Source organism: Numida meleagris, chromosome 6 (assembly GCF_002078875.1).
Source record: "Numida meleagris isolate 19003 breed g44 Domestic line chromosome 6, NumMel1.0, whole genome shotgun sequence".
NCBI lineage: Eukaryota > Metazoa > Chordata > Aves > Galliformes > Numididae > Numida > Numida meleagris.
Window position 1 is genome coordinate 8,200,960 of NC_034414.1, and position 17,905 is coordinate 8,218,864.

The 17,905-nt window shown below is 38.3% G+C and overlaps 1 protein-coding gene across 5 annotated transcripts in view; it reads right to left on the bottom strand.

The window, feature by feature from the left end:
• USP47 (ubiquitin specific peptidase 47) overlaps nucleotides 1–17,905 on the bottom strand; it is a 58,513-nt gene that overhangs the window by 32,175 nt on the left and 8,433 nt on the right. For all 5 annotated transcript variants that reach the window (XM_021400979.1, XM_021400978.1, XM_021400980.1 and 2 more), the window contains 4 exons: nucleotides 4,945–5,148; nucleotides 4,020–4,133; nucleotides 2,801–2,939; nucleotides 539–635 (listed from right to left, as the gene is read on the bottom strand). In XM_021400979.1, the coding sequence (XP_021256654.1) occupies nucleotides 539–635; nucleotides 2,801–2,939; nucleotides 4,020–4,133; nucleotides 4,945–5,148 (554 nt within the window). The remainder of the gene's footprint in view (nucleotides 1–538; nucleotides 636–2,800; nucleotides 2,940–4,019; nucleotides 4,134–4,944; nucleotides 5,149–17,905) is intronic.

Below are 17,905 nucleotides of genomic sequence, written 5' to 3' on the forward strand. Positions count from 1 at the left end.
AAACATAATTCTCCTTCAGCAAAACCACTTTCCATTTCTGCAACATATGACGATGTTTTCTTTAAGTGTACAAATTTAGACTAGCAAAATAATTTTGAAACTGTTCACCGTACAAATACAGACATGAACAGCATTTGCGACTTCTTCATATGAAGAATTCTGTTTTCAAGACGTGGCGTATTCTTTTAAAAGCTTGTCTATGCCACACCAACAACACCTGAGGATGTCAGTAAAATCGAAAGGCGCTAAGCAGAGAAGTTACACTCATCTATCCAGTTTGATTTCAAGTACTAAATCTTCTCCCTTTCCTCAGAAAATTTCTCCATTCCCTTTCTGTGTGCTGCTCTTTGTCCATCTGTATCACTCTATCCACTAGAGAATCAGGGTTTGCTATTAACATTCAGGTGCATTTCAATATCCAAAAGACAAAATTTTGACAGGAGACGTTCAAAAGGGTTTCCTACCACAATATACCAGGACAAACATGACAGACTTACTATAATAATTTCAAGAATCTGCCTGAATCATATATACTTACCTATATAACGCATTTCTAAATTCAGGAGTCATGAAAAGTGTTTGTAAAAGGCTGTTCAAGTAGCACGTCATTGCTTGATTTACCAGACCCACATAACCTAAAAATACAAAAAGAAGGAGATGGAAATAATGTAAAAAGATGGTAAATCACTAAAAATTAAAATATATTTTAAAAGAAAACAATTCTGGGATCACATTCACTACGGACTGCATCCAGCTGTTGTCACATGCTCTATAAAAATTGGGGGAATATTACAATAACATATCAGAGAGAGCATTAAAGAGACGGTTTACACAACAGAGATCAATTCCCTGAATTTCACAAAGATATTTCAGTCATCATGAATCATGTTTCAAAATAAACAATATTTAACGTTGTCTACTCCACCAATAGACATAGGTAAAACTAGAAATATGTTAACAGTTAATTTAAATATTTTCTAGAAGAATCTAGAATTTGTTAATAAACATTTTGTATAGCGGCTTACTTATTGCCTATATATGTCAACTAAAAAATATCCTAATTATAATGTATGTAATTACAGTTTCTGTCTGCAGTGGATTGCATCATATTCCCTGAACTACAAATCAAAGACCTATGGAGTGCCTGTGCACACACATCTTTTAAGACTTCTCCCATACTAATTAAAACAGCTACCAATATCCAAGGCAGTTTTTATTAGTTGAAAGGACAAATATTTATATTATTGTCATTTTCTCCAAAGTGTGTAACATTAATAGCTGATAAATAAACAGCATATACTGAAGCATACTGTAAAAAAGAAATGTTCTTATACCCTGAAGCTCTTAGTAACAGTATTAATTACACCTCAATTTGATGTCAGCAACAAAAAGGCAGTTACTCCATGCAAAATACCAACGTGTTCTGTGAAGATACTAACTTGGATAACATATATTTAATTTATTCCTCCATACAACTCATCATTTTGGTTTTATTAAATGGAAAAAGGTATGTGGCAGACAAACATTCTCATTTGAAATAAATCTTGATCAGGCTTGAATCCATGTAACATAATGCTGTCTTCACATCTGCTCACAAATACTAGTATTAGGAGTTGGTCTTACTAGTGAGCTATAACTTTATGGACACATTGTAGCATGTATGAAAGTAAAAAGCAAAAACCCTTAAGTGTATTGCAGAACTCAGATTAATAGCTCAACAAACACACACCTAAGGAGTAAAAACACCTGTCCTGAGCAGGGGGTTGAACCAGATGACCTTCAGAGGTCCCTTCCACCTCAGCTATTCTGCTGCTTCTATGAAAAACTCAGCTATAAGTTGAGTGGTTGTAGAGAAGATAGATAAGAATACAAAGCAGAAATCTAGGATAGTATGAAACTCAGCAAGGACACTCCCAGTCAAGTATTTCATGCCTGTAAGAATTTGGCATCTGTCAGTCTTCAGGCACAGTGCACAGCTTGTTAGCATGACAGAGCTATGACCATAAAAACGCTGAGGAGAATTCCAGCCAGTTTTTGCTTTTCTTTCTCTTCTGGCAATCACTTGAACATTTTTATGAGCCAGCAGAGCTAGGAGGCAAACAGAGCAAAAGGCTGTGATGCACAGGTTGTGGGAGGTGGCAGCAGCTGTCGGCCGGGCACAAGCTGCTTCAGCCTGCCCTCTCTGCAATGCAAAGGGCCCTGCCCAGCCTCACAGCATCTGCCCTGGCACCAAGCTGCACTCCCCTTTTCAAGAGAGAGTCTGCTCACTGCTGGCGTGCCACACAGGGGAGCAGCGCTTCTCTAGGGGAATCATGGCAGAAGCAGAGAAACCAGAACTGAAGGGCTACAAGAGAAAGACTTTAGTTAACACCTGGAGTGCAAAGATTTGAGAGCAGGCTCTCTGAAAAATAGTATCAAGTACTCAATAAGCTGCAAACAAAAACACACAGCTTTCTTGGGATGAATACTGTTCAGTAGCATAATCGCAACTAGTCAGCCAAGTAGTAGATTAATACCAAAATGGGAGGGGTCCCCGACAATCAGAACTGCACTGTCAGAAGTAGAAGCTGGGATACAGCTTTTCTGTTCATAAAACATGAAAATATCCTAGAAAATCTGAGAGAATGTATTAGCGTGGAGTGGTTTCTGGGGGGTTTGTTTTGTGTTTTTTTTTTGTTTGTTTTTTTGTTTTTTTTAAGTGAAGTAGAATTTATTTCAAAAATCCTCAAGATGCTGCTATTCTGAAGTGTGCTAAGATAATTAGAAATCTGCAGTGCCTTTGCAAGAGAGAACACTATACCTGTCTCTGATTTGCTCAGGACTGAAGAGTACGAGTAGCTTTGACTGACATAGTCATTGGTACAGCCAACAGACCCTTCTCTTGGAAGCGGGCCTATAAATCTGTCCTGGGTGCTGTCTTCTGTTGTACCTGACTCCTCCTAAAACACAAATACATTTATTTTATGCAAAAATTAGACAATACATTATTTCTCTCGCAGCTAAAAAAAATAGTCTTAGTATGTCATTTTTTAATTTTTAACACAATAGAAAAGATTTACAATTGCTAATGCAACTTGAATTCTGCCCTCCAAATTCCCAACACCTTGAGAAAGCATTCTTTGCATTAGTGGATGTAAATAGCCTTTGCAATACTGTATATGATCAAATACAGTACTCTAATGCACACAACAAAGCAAGTTTGAAGTTTATCATCTCCTGTTTTTCAAGTTCACTGCACTGACATCCAAAACAAGATTTTCATTCACCTTTTTAATGATAAAAACTACAATTCAGTATTCTTTCACAATTACACAAATTCTGACTCCCACACATTTGTTTGGTTTTTTTTCCTTTTCAGATAATCAAGTCCACAAAGGCTAAGTAGGCTTTATGTTGACATAAGAACTGAGTAACCAATCTTAATATATCACTGCCTTTCTGATTCATGTTTTAAATAAACTGTGACTATGTTTATCTTTAAATGTGTCACACCTTGGAGCAACAGCAAATTTCAAATATTTTGTTATGGCAGACAATTGCTTATAGCAACACTGACCAGTTTTCTTTTTAAATAAGAAAATTTGAAACAGCTAACTTTGCTGTTGATACCAGACTACAATTTCTGAGAATCATCAGTGGCCTAACACTGCTTTCAAAAACAACAGGAAAAGAATAAAGTATATGATGGAACATGTATTGTTAAAACTTCTCTCTAAATGTGTCACAGATTAATCATATAATCTTAAGAAATTAATCATGTCAAAACATTACAGTAATACTTGCCAAGCATGAATAAAAAGTGACAGCTCATCACTACTAATGGAATTGGTCTTAATTCAAGATAAACCTAGCGGTGTAACACAGTAGTCTAAAAGTCTGTTGAGAAGTCTCCTGAGATACAGTTTATATAAAATACAGACCCCAATTTCATTTCATTTTCTAATATTATTATATGAACAATACACGTAACATACATCTACACACCCAACACTAAACCTTAAGATTAAGAATGTACTAACCTGCATTATATGAGGTTGCTCACCATCTTTGTCTGTCAAATGCAGGAAGTTCTTCTTCCCTGGTTCAAAACCAGCATCAAGAATAGTTTTGTCACTGTTCTGATCTATTGGAGTCTGTTAAAAAAATAAAGCGCTTTATTTTTTTAAACAGATTTATATGCAATTAATAGACTCTGTCCAAGTACATTGCTTGAAGTAGCTTCTGGCACACTAAGATGAAATGAAAATAAATAAAAATTATCCAGTATAAACAAAACATATTCATCATTAACACTGAAAGAACTGGGTCAACTGTCCCACTAGCAATACTAAGTGTTATAAATACAGTTTAATACTCAGAAGTTGGGCAGTCTCCTCAGGAGACAAGACGCAAGTCTACAGATTTCCTGCAGAATATCAAACTATCAAATCCCCTGCATAGCCTGCACACAGTTTTTTTTTTTTAAAAAAAAAATGAACACCAGCAAGCATAAACATTTACTGAAATAAACCTAAGTCTATTTCTTAAGGAATTTCATTAAGTCTTTTAAGTGCACCTCTAAGAGCAGCATTAACTAAATCCAACATCGATTTACAACAAATCACAGAAATAACATTAGACTTGTTCTTGTAGTTTACAGTCAAACAAGTATCAGAAGAAACACAGAAAGTTACTATACGGTATTATTTTTTATTTAATGATTCATTTCCTATATCAATTAAGAGCACATTTTGAGATTAAAATGTAGATATAATACAGTGACATCCTGCCACATCAAAACAGTGGCGTCAGCCATTCTGGTGCATCTACTACTAATTTTTACAGGGATTAACTAAAAAAAAATTACTGTTCAATATTCATTATGCAATACAGATAGCATTTATCTGTAATGTTGAGTCTTGACTATTCGCTATCAACAGGAAATTAAAAGTACTTTTGCCATACCATATCAGTTACATTGTCTCCATTTCCCCACACTAAATCAAAGGTTCCATTCACATAGCCCACTTTTGAAGCCACGTCTTCAAACAGCTTTTTAAGTGGTGTGGAAGCTGGCACATTCAAGGTAACACGTTCATTCACTGTCTTCGAATTTGTGGTATCTTGTATTATACAGAGCACTCTGGGCTCCTCAGCAGCACTTTCCACCTGAAACGACAGCACGCAATATGTCAGCGAAGAAAGCTAAGAAAATCTTGGAGTTCAATAAATTAAAAAAAACAACAACCAAGATTTCACCTAACGCGGTAAATTTTTTACAATCTAAGGATCCTTTACTTTTCTCATGTCTGCTTTCACAAGTAAAGAATCCTACAGTTTTGGAAAATCTATGTCAAAACCATTCATTTTCAAAGAACAATAAGGAATTTGGATGGGTAGAGAAAAACCGCTGAAGCTCTGCACAGAACATTAGCCTTCAAGCACACAGAAGACTGTGCTGAAGCAGAAACAAACTTTCAAACCATCACTTCAATCTCAGGTTTGGTTTTGACACGGTCACAAATGCTGTTGAGGCAGAAGTACTCCTTTTGAGATTTCCAGGAATGCAAGCCAGAAGATCTCCAAGCTTCCAAATCAACTTGGAAGCTATCCATTAAAACAAACAAGTGGCTTAATCAAACCACAACCAACTTTCTTCTACCAAATTCACGTCTGAGTGAATCATAAGAGAGATTCTTCTGTCTGATTAAGAAAATTAACATTGGCCAGATGACTACTAGGAAGTTCTCATATCATGACAAAAATATTTACAACAGCAACTTCAATATACCTGAAATCAGCAAAGTGAAGGCGGCAATGGAATAAAGGTAAAATTTTATAGAGCCAGAAAATCCAAGAAAATGGCATTTTCCCAATGCTTTCCAATACTGAAAAACCAGGAAAGCAAAGATCTTAGGAAATACAATCCATCAACTCTGTTATCCAAAGGATAAAACAGAGAATAACTAATACATAAATATGGGAAAGGTGAGGTCAGTAAAAGGAATAATTAGTCCCCAATGGGTCAGCCTTTTCAATTTGTAACACAAAGCATTAGTAATGCATATCAGATCACCCAAATGTCACTCCAGGGCTAAGAGCACATCATCAAAAGAGGCAAACGGATGCATGCAGTTCTATCACCATTTTCAGTGAATAAAACATTAGCAAACAGCAAGAACTGTGTTCATGCTAAAGCTGTCAGCCACGTCATAAGTATGTACAGAATAAAGAACCATAAAGAACTAAACAACTTTAAGATCCCTTGTATTTCTACATGAGCAACCTCATCACACAGGTAGCCAAAGTGCTGTAAGTCTCTCATGAGAGGTCTTATACACCAAACACCTTAAAAAGAAATAAACATTTTAGTTCATCTCTTGATTTTCCAAAATGGCAATATCAGTTGGCAGTCTCCATGCAACTCAAAACCAAAACATGAGGTAACTGCGGCATCTACTTCCATTGAGTAGATGGTAGAAATGAAGTTGACAGAGAAAGGCAAATACAGCCACTCACAATCCGTAATACGTTATGTTTCCTATAGATTGTTTTTTTCTTAAGAATTTGAAGCCCAATTTCCCTAAGTTTATCAACTTCACTGAAGATTTCAACACAGAACACTAACTACTAGCTCAAAAATACACAAGTCACCACTTCCAGCTAACGTGCAACACCTCAAACTCACACATTTAATCTTCGCTGGAGAAAAGGAGGTTTATGAACAAACTTCTGAGAAGACATACAAAACTAGCCCTGAAACATTTACTGCACTTCAAGAAGAAAACAGTTCAAGAGTCAAAACCAACTTGAACATATGTAGACCAAATTCAAATTTCACCAGTGACTGCTTCTCAAGATGTGTTCTTTCCAGTATTATTTTCCAGCGCTGACTTACCCTTTTTTTTCCAATTCAAATAATCAGCATATAATTTGACTCTTTCATTTTCTGGTTATGAAAGAGAAACCTATGGCCCAGTTCAGTGATCTGATTTCTTGATTCCTCTGCAGAAGACGAGCATCAGCTACGAACCAGCGGACTAATAGGATCATCCTACTCTTAGGGAGCAGGGTCCTGGGCAGCAGCCCTAACCCACCCTCCTCTATAGCACATAGTAGGTTAGAGGCACCTGGGACTACTCATACAGGTGCTAGAAAAATTTAAATTAACCCTAGGTTCAAGGATTCCCACAGTAATTTTGTGTTGACCCTTCAACAACAACTGCTACTTTATACGACTGTGCTAGGAATAGAAAAAGTTCTCCTCTTAAGACTCAGTTCCTTTTTGTCATTACATATCCAACACCATAACTCTTCTTTGTGGAGTACAGCGCCATAAATTCAACTCATCCTACTCAAAACTTTCTTCACTGCTTTTGATTTTAAGTCAGCCGTGACTAATATTGGAGTTGCTACTGACACGCAGTATCTGATGGAGAACTACGTACAGGAAATAACATTAAGAGAACAAATTACAGAAGATTACAGAAGATTTGCTTGTTGAGTTGCTAGATGTTCCACACCAGACAAATCCCCTCTTGCTCATTTGCAGTCGCAATTCAGACAGACCAAACTGGTTTAACTCAGAGATAGTATAGCAAAAGATATTAAACCATCGTTTGAGTTGTCACTGGTTCATGCTCACAGTAAACAGATGAGGCAAAAACCATCTTGATCCAATTCTGCTCATGCCTAGCATTCACACACACTATCTGAACTACCAGACGTCTACCACAACACCTTGTTTGTGGCTACTTCACTGAAAAAATACTGTAAAAGGCAGTATTAGCCAGAGATCAACCTGTTTCTGATAAACTCACGAAACCAAGTCTGCAGAATAAACACAAAACCTAACTTCAATTGCTACATAATCTGGCAAACAAGCCACCTACATGGTTACAGTTTTTGATGAAAAACTAAAGGGCTACAGAAACACACCAATGTAAAAGCATATAAACGTAACAGAAAAAGCGCTGAAATGAAAAAGACTAATACACAAACAATCTTGGTATTCAAGAACATGCATAAAATTTCAACAGCTCATGCTCATGTTAAGAAATGAAAGCTACAGCATCATGCTGTTACTATGGAGCTCAGTTATTTTATAAAGTCGATTTCATCTGTCTACCTGTGAAAATTTCTTCTTCATTTCAGCAAAGATACTTTGTCTGCAACTCCAAAACATATCCTATAGTATATAAAAACAAAATTAACAAGTCATAACTCTTTAAAATAGTAATTGAACTTCTTTCGCATGAAATCAGTTTTGTAATAGAAAGGGATTACTACTTAATTCCAAACCACCACTCACAGAACAACTTCAAAAAGAACAGCCTCCAAACGTCGTACCAACAGCATCTAGTCCACATTACGTTAGCATTTCAATTCTTACTGGAGATGTTACATAACACATTAGTGAGCCACAACGCTACAGACTACATTTCACAGAAAAAAAAAGTATATAAAAATACAACAACAGTAATTCAGCAACTAACGTCATACTAACAAATTCCTTCACTGTATTAAAAAAAGCCCTCCAGAACGGCTCAAATGTGAGAATAGCATATGACCCTGTAATTCAGTTTAGTTCACTATGAAGCTGCCAGTTTCCTGTGAATCTGCCCCTTCATGCCTAAGTTTTTTCCTGAAGCATGAGGCCTGTCCGACGCACAGCCCGCACACCACCCGGCACAGCTGGCACGGCAGCCGCCCCCGTGCTGCCCCCTGCACTGCACTATCACAGCAGTGGCTCTGCAACAACCAAACCTGGTTGTTGCGCAGTTTTGGCTGAAACCAAAGCAAGGGGAGGGCACAGCGCAGCGCCAGCTCAAGTTACGGCAAATAACTGCATGCATTTTGATACATAGCCTAAAAACAGTCCTGTGAACTGAGGAAAATAGGCAGCCGTGCTTTCCATTCTGATAAAGGAATTTGAGAACAGGTTTCAAGACTGCTGAAAAATCCATCAATTCATATTTGTGACTCCATTTTCAGTCTACATAAATACATTCCTTGCAAATTTTCAAATGGAATGAGTAAATGTGCAATCAGATATTCCACTCAAAAAACACAATCATGTCTCTCTACTAGACTTTTCTAAGAGCTCTCTTTCTAATGAAAGATATCCCTTGCCTCACAATCCCACCCAGTTCACGCTGTCGCTTTTCGGTAGTACACATTTGCGAACAATTATTTGTCAATGATGAAGTACAAGAAGAGTAAAATTTCATCAAAAATCTCTGAAAAAACCCTTGAGACCTCATCACAGAATTGCAAACACTGCTATCAAAGAAACAGACAGATGCATTAGCATCATAAAAACAGAGTCAAATATCCCACTAGCTTTATGTTTTTGTTACTTAAAAAAAAAATTTTTTACTAAAAAATATTTGAAGTTAAAATAAGTTTTGTTACTTACATACATTAACTATAGTATATCTTTTACGGGGGCTGCTCCAAAAGTAATGCCTCCTGCTCTATGATGTTGGTGGTACAGCAGGAGGGGCTGACCCTACCCACCGATATCCTGCTACAAGTTGTTGCTGTCTGACAGATTGCAGCAGAGGGGCACTCTGACAAAACGGCATGACATGGAAGTGTGGGTGAAGCTAAGTAGTGTCACTGAATAACTCCACGTGGAAAAATTTGCAACCACTGGCATTCATCCATGCTTGCTGAACATTTACAGAAACCAAATGGTGTGAACACAGTGAGGCGGTGAGTGGTGGGTTTCAGCAGTGGTGACAGAGGCCATGGGTCACCTCCCCGGTGCATGTTTTGATGAGCCCAACACGCAGGCTCTTGTTCATCACTGGCAAGAATGTATAGGTAATGGTGGTGACTATGTTGAAAAACAGTGTATTGTAGCTGACTTTGTTCTACCAAACAGAGTTACTGCGCTCACTTTATCTGGTGTAGCTTCCATGACAACAGATAGGAAGCAGTAGTTTCGGAGCAGCCTACATATATGCGGCCCAAGACAATGCCCCTTTACTCAATGTGGCCCAGGCAAGCCAAAAGGTTGGATACCCACGATATATATTAATATGAATCCGTGCTGAAATATCCAACTGAAGGCAGTACAGGGATAAATTACGGACTTTCCTTATTCCCAAAACTCGTAAGAAAGAAACGTCTTCCTTAGCGTCTGTGTAGCGAAAAACATTACCTATACAAAGTTATTTTCCACCTGTGGACAAATATCAAATTAATTATTTTCTTATCCTCTATCATCCCACTTCACATTCTTCTAAAGGAGACAAAATGAAGAAATTTGGAAGGAGCAATGATGTTATTTGCATCTTTATTCTCCACTGCACACTCAGTCAAGATCAACAAAACACAAACTGACATAATCTTTATTAACGTGCCTTATTTGCCTCACCAAATGACCTACAAAAATAGCCAAAATTAGACCACTGCATTCTCAGCAGGATGACACATAAGACATTTTCTTTCATACAGAGAAGTTCTGACACGCTACTTTTAAAGCTTTAATAACCCATAGTAATTCTATCGAGTAACTGCCATCTTTACACGCTCCAGTGTGCAATTTCAGATTTGACAGACTTAAAAATGAAAAATAAAAAACAATGTACACGTTTTTGTTGCTTACTCATTGGATCTGCTCTCAGACAGAAGCCACAGACATTTTGACGGAGTGACTTAAAGGTGAATGGAATCCCTGAAGCATGATTTGGAAGCACCTGATTTTTAATATGAAGTTCACCAATTTATTACCCTGTGCTGAAGACTTAAGTCTTCCATTTTCACCTCTGTTCAGCCTGTATGAATGGATGGCCCTTCCTTTAGCTTGAATTCCTTCTTTCCAGAGACAGGCCCATCACGTCTGTCACAGGGGCACACGTAATTTTCCCATACGCTATTTGAGTTGGTGCATGCAGTGGTGGTGGAAGGGAAGGACAGGCTCCAGACATCACTTGAATCCAGCACATAGATTTACAGGATATTTATTTTAGGAGAATGCTCTTACGTTGGGTTCTCAGCTCTTGATTTCCCAGTAAAGGATTGCAGGAAGACTTTCAAGTGTTATTTCACTCCAAATGAATTCTGAATGGCAAAAAATCACTTTCAATATTTCACTTAACACAGCAAACACAAAGTGAATTTACAGCTGTATTGTTTACATGGTGCTCAGGAATTTTACTCAAAAGTAACCAAGAGCCTCTGACTCCACTGACAAATGACACCAATGTGCCAGCTTTTCACAGGCAGCATTCCACACTTCTCAATTTAAATATTCACTGTACCACTATGAATATACTTAATAAAAAAGATCAGTTCAATTCCGCATTTTACAGAAAAGCTCTTTTCAATGTGAAAGTGTAGGTTTTAAAGTGAACTTGAAGAGAATATGCTACACGTAAAAGCTTAAGCTTTGCCCTGACTAACATGAACTTGGAATTCACCAAACATATCTATTATGCCTCATAAAGCAGACTAGCACATTAACTATACAGTTCATGTGTTTTGAGCTAACGTGTATTCAGAGGTAGATACAGAAATATTCTACTGCCATTTCTGCAAAAGGAAAGGAACAACAAAAAAAAAAGTACAAAGTCCTTGACCAAGCTAGATGTTGCTGCATCACTATACTGCAATTCAGTGTGCCCAACAACCATAGTTGCAGATGCCCCTTTGCATAAACATCTAAATAGGCGAACATAGGCAGCTACTTCACAATGCCATTTGGAAAAACATTCTATGATTATTTTACCACAGAAGTCTTCTCAAGTTAATCTTTTGGTCACGTATTTGAGATACTCAAAGTATGTTATACATTATATTAAAAAAAAATGCAGTTTCATGTGCTAACTTCCTAAAATGTCAAAGCACTGACATTTTCATCCCAAGTCACTCCATCTACAACGAACTTCCATTTGTATAAAGGAGATTAAGTTCCCAAATCTGCACTTAGAAAATTTCTGACCATGTTTAGACCAGATTTGGAAAAGAATTTTTGTAATTGCAAACAACAGGTCGAATACTGGTGGATATTCCAGAGACTTATTCCACATAAGCATTTTCCTCATGTAGCTTTCTGAAAAAATTCAGACTGTCAATCTGTATGGATGCCTGTCGATGAGAACAGATAGCCTGCAAGACACAGGACAAAGCATACTGTTCTGCTGAAGTAATTCAAGTTGTAATTCTGTATACACTAACAAAGGAAGCATTGTTATTAGTGGCATTCACAAGACAAACAATGGCTTTGACCATATGGATTCCGTATTTGCCAAAACAATATTGAAATGCAAAACTGCAGTGGCCTTAACATTGTGTTTAGATGTGGCTTGCCATTTCTCATCTCTGAACCACTAAGTTCATTAAAATTCTACAGCATACATTTTACTAACCTTGTGAGGATAAACCAATAGGGAAAAAAATACATATTTGCAAGTGATGGAAGACACTCCTAAGATTTTGACTCCTTTTTTGGGTTTCATAAAATTATTTTCAGAGATTGGAAGTACAAGCTGGAGCCAACTTCAAACTTAATGTAGACTCTATCTAATGTTTCCAAGCTTCATTATTTCAAACAGATAACGACAGCATGAAGCAGTAAGCAAAAAACACAAGTTTCAAGAGTTTAAATAACAGATGCGTGAAGTTTAGCTGCCAAGTGAAGTCAATGGCCTGCTGAGACTTAATGTGATCACTAGTAAAGAAATTCCTAAATGTCCACACTCTGTAAATAATTTTCACAAATCACTGCAGTACAGAGGGAAGACAAAGAGATCAGTAGTACTAGGCAATGGAAGACATCATGCTCACAATCACAAAATGAGTTGGATGATTAGGCCTAAAACAGTAATTCTCGAACTTCACGTTGCATCAGTAGCTTAAGGCCATATGAAATGCACACGAGTACTGCCTATGACATCACCACATGTCAAACTTCAGGGTATGAATTCCAAGTCTGCGTAACCGCTTGGGCGCAAGTTTCCAGCAATTATAAATACAAAGTTAAATTTTGTAGTTTAAAGCACACAAAAAAGTAGTCTGCACCCACAGATTTTACTTCTAAAGTATCATTGCGTAGAAACACTCAGGCATTACAGTTCAACTAACTCTTTTTCAGCCACAACAAGTTGTTACCAGATCAGATCCTTGAGAAATCACAACCATACTCCAGGAACTTCTTCAGGTACTCCACAAGGTCCAATCCATTTAACTAGATACATACGGACAGCACTACTTTTGCACAGAACATAACAAATGCCGAAGACCTTCGAAACACACAGCAGGAAAGGAGAGAATAATCAGAGCTAAACAGTAATCTCCACTCTAACAACTCTCTTAACCTTGTGCATTTTGAATGATGGATCTCAGAGTTCTAACAACCCACAGCTCACTTCTCCTTCCAGCTGCAGTAGTTGTGCTCCATGCTTTTGATAGCACAGCACAGATCTTTTTCAGAGGCCAGTTTCTCTGCGACATCCAGGAGAGCATACACACACCCCGCAAAAGTGAAAAAATGGGGCTCCACAACCTTTGGAATGAGCAAGACATTGAACATAAGTCCTCCATCCCTTTGGACACTGATGCAATTACTAACCTACTAAAAGAAAAGATCAACTCAAGTTTGCTGTATTTTAGAGGAAAGACAAATTATTTTCAGAAATAAAAGTGTACTAGTTCAATTATGACAGAGCATCATGAACTGTTATAGCAGATACCTTGGCAGCCTAATTGTAGTTAATCAGGGAAACGAAGCACCTAGAATTCATTAGAAATGTCCAAAGTAAAACTTTTTAAAATATTATTTTACAGTTCACTCCTGGTAAACATGACATTATTTTTCTAAACACTGATACCAGAAGGTCACAACAAGTAGAATCACTCTGAGCTGTTAACCAGATGTATCTTGTGTCATAGTTTCTTCTGCAGGAAAAAAAAAAAACAAACAAAAAACCCACAATACTTCCACTCTTTACTTTTCACTAGGAAGAGCAAGTCGACTGAAAAGTAAGGGGAAAAAATATTTTAACTTCAAGTAACATAAATCCGCTTTTATTTTTGTTTAACCTCACTGTATATCAACTTTTAACACCCATTTGCCTGTGCTGGATCAAAAAAGATTTCAAACAACTTATCAACACCCCATGATTACAGAGACTTTGAAGGTATCATACAAGGAGATTCAATATGAATTTACAAAATATTTTAGAAAACTGTCAATAGAGTCAAAATACCGTCCCAATCATGTCCCCCCATGATGAAGTTCTACATTGGGTTTCAACCTTGTGAATGCTGGTGTTAACTGTTTCACACCACACACAAATTGCTTCACTGTTTCAACTCAAACATTTGGAGCACTAGATGCTCAGTTATACCATTTCCCTCTACTTCAATCTATGGCATTAGCTGTGTTTTCATCTCAGAGTATTTGATATACCCCAAATTAAAGAAATTTACGCCTAAATGAGATACCTAAAAAAACCTGCCATTTAAAAATAATTGTGACGCTCTTACACAATCATACAAACATACCTGTCTATTTTGGAAACTCACCAAGACTGTTGAATTCACAATGTACTAAAAGCACTTCACACATGCAAGGCAGCCTCAAAACTTTGAATGCAGCAACGCCTCACTTGTTCAAGCAGTTACAGCTTGAATAGTTGCAGCGGCTGCTAGAAGCAGCAGCCTTGCTCCCGCTTGCTTATTTCCAACCCCCCAGTTCCCCTTTCTTAAGCTTGTACAGCTTCTCACGCTGCTCCACATTGAGCTGCCTCATGTTGCTAATCCTTCTTAAAATTAATTGTGTGTTGGTTTGGTTTTCGTCTGTACATGTCAGTGTTACTTTACAGGATGAGAGGAGCAACTCCCCCTTCTACTTTGCATGAGCAGGAAGATAAAAAAAAATATCACTACTCCAGTTGTCACATTGCTTTTTTCTCCACCCGGTTTCCAGTCCGCTGTAGAGAGAAGACAACTGCTGGATATCATGGAAGAAGGCTGGAGCCACAACTGAGACTAATGACCCTGGCCAGATGATCCCCCAGAATGCCTTCCTCTAACGGATGACCTGATGAAGACAGAAAAGGGAGGACATTAAACTGCAGCAGAGCCACTGGATTCTCAGCTGCACTGGAGAAGAGATACACATTTCACTATATTTACTGCTGCATGTATATCTCAGGTCAGTTACTTGGTTTTTAAACACAGAAATCCTTCCGTGGTAAGAAAATTTTAATTTAAAAGAAGTTAGTGTTTGCTACCTCACTGAAACAGAGTAGCATGCTGGTTGTTAAAAATCACTCAAAATAAATGTCACTCAAAATAAATATAGTCAAGTTATTATTTCCTCTACACACTTCAAAGTCTAACACTTCCAACTTACTAAACATGCCTGAAAAAACACTATGCCTCAGAAAGAAAGAGTGTACTACAAGGCTAGCATTCACCTTTGAGAAACTGCTTCTACTTCTGGGGATTACTGGGTCAACAGTATTTACAATAGCATTTATAATAGTAGAAACAACAGCCTGAAAAAGCTGGTATGAGGCCAAAGAAGTATATTTATCTAGAGTGTCTGAAGGACTGCGAAGTATATGGGGAGCATATCTGAGGACAGCTGAAGTAAGAGATAAAGGCCTCTGCTTTTTTCAGAGGCTCTGCTCTTAGTTGTGTATTTCATAAGATCGTACATGCGTCTTAAGAACACCTTGAAGAACCGGACTTCTTACTCTTCCACTGGTCCTTCAAATATGGTAAATTAAAGGACATTTAGTGATTAATTACTGCCCTTAAAAATTCAACATGGCAACTGTCAAAAGTTAAACAGTACAAATGTTTCCCTAAGCACCCTACAGGCAATGTGAATTCTAACAAATGAAAAAATGAACAGAAAATCCATGGATAATAAAGAATACATCCTCTGAAATAACAGGTCAGGTTTTAGTGTCTAATCCACTTAAGCACTGGACATTTTAAGCATTTCACTTTTATTTTAAAGGTTTTAATTTCAATCAATCATATTCTCTTTCTATGACTCTGAATCATTTAATTTCTAGGGACTTCTGTATCCAGACTTAACTAAAATTAAAGGTAAATGAAGTTCACAGCTCTGAGACCATCTAGGGAATCAGAAGGCGCCTAAGCCCATGGGATCTTGTGAGATGTATCAGCAGGTCCTGACGGAACTGACAGATAAAGTTGCTAAGATGCTATCCATCATATTCCTAAAGTCTCTGCAGTCTGGTCAATTTCCCAGCGACTGCAAAAATGGAAACATAACCCCCACCTGGAAAAAGTCCAGTCAGTCTCATCTCTGTGCCGTGCAAGATCATGGAGTAGATCTTCCTGGAAACTACGCTAAGGCATACAGAGGCAACCGGGGACTGCCAAAATGTATTCACCACATGCAAACCATGCCTGACAATTTTGCAGCCTATACCGTGGCATTATAATGTTGGTGGATAAGGGAAGAGCACCTGAATTCACCAACCTGAACTTCTGCAAGCATTTGACATTGTCCTAAGCGGCATCCTGGATGAACGCTCAGTGGATAAGGAATTGGCTAGATGGCTCAACTCAGAGACTTACAGTCAATGGCTCACTGTCCAAGTGGAGAGCAGCGGTAAGTGGTGTCCCTTGGGTCAATACTGGGACATGCTCTGTTTAACATTTTCATCAGCAACAAGGACAGGGTGATTGAGCACACCCTCAGCAAGATCACCAGTAACGCCAAACTGTGTGGTGTGGTTCACATGCTGGAGGAAGGGGACACTATCCACAGGGATCTGGACAGGCTTCATAGGTGGGTCCACACAAACCTCATTGAGTTCAATAAGGTCAAGTGCAAGGCCCTGCACGTGGGTCAGGGCAATCCCAAGCGCTCGTTCAGCTTGGGCAGAGAATGGATTGAGAGCAGCCCTCAGGAGAAGGACTTGGGAGCACTGGTTAAGAAGCTGCTCAACAGAAGCCAACAACATGCTCTTACAGCCCAGAAAGACAAGTATACCCTGGGCTGCATCAAAAGAAACAAGACCAGCAGGGTAAGGGAGGCAACTGCCCTGCTCTACTCCTCATTAGGCCCCACTTGCAGTTTGCACTCAGATCTCAAGCCCCCACCATAAAAGGATATGGAACTGTTGGAACACGTCCAGAGGAGGGCTAGAAGGACCATCAGAGGGCTGAAGTACCTCTTCCACAAAGAAAGGCTGATAAAAGTTGGGGGCCGTTCAACCTGCAGAAGAGAAAGCTCCAGGCAGACCTTATAGCTGCCTTTCAGCATTTAAAGAAGGCACGCAAGGAAGGATGGGAAAGGACTTTTTTTTAGAGAGTGTAGCGATGGGACAAGAGGTAATAGTTTTAAACTTTAAGAGGGCAGGTTTAGGTCAGACGTAAGGAAGAAATCTTCACTATGAGACTGGTGAGGCACTGGAACATGTTATCTAGAGAAGCTAAGGATGATCCAAATCTGGAGGTGTTCAAGGCTAGGTAGGATGGGGCACTGGGCAGCCTGATCTAATGGGTGGCAACTCTGTCCAAGAGGGTTTAAATTGGGTGGTCTTTAAGGTCCCCTTCCAACCCAAACCATTCTATGATTCTATATTAGCAATTTGCCAGACTCTATACATTACAGTACAAACTTTTTATTTTGACCTGAAGTAGTCTCAACTATATACTGCTTCCTTTTTGTCTGCATCTTGTTCACCCCTTCCTTTATCACCACGACCATTTTTCTTCTGAAACATGGGGGAACACCGTGAGATACTTACCACACTTATCTGTCATCCTATAACCACATCATTTGTTTCCTATGTAAAGTCACAGAAGCAGTGGATATGTTTTCATGCTTGCTCACCATTCCAATCAGTACAGACCTACCATGAACTCTCCTGAAACATGTTCCTACTGTACAAATAATTAAAAGGACTTTTTTTTTCTGGATTTA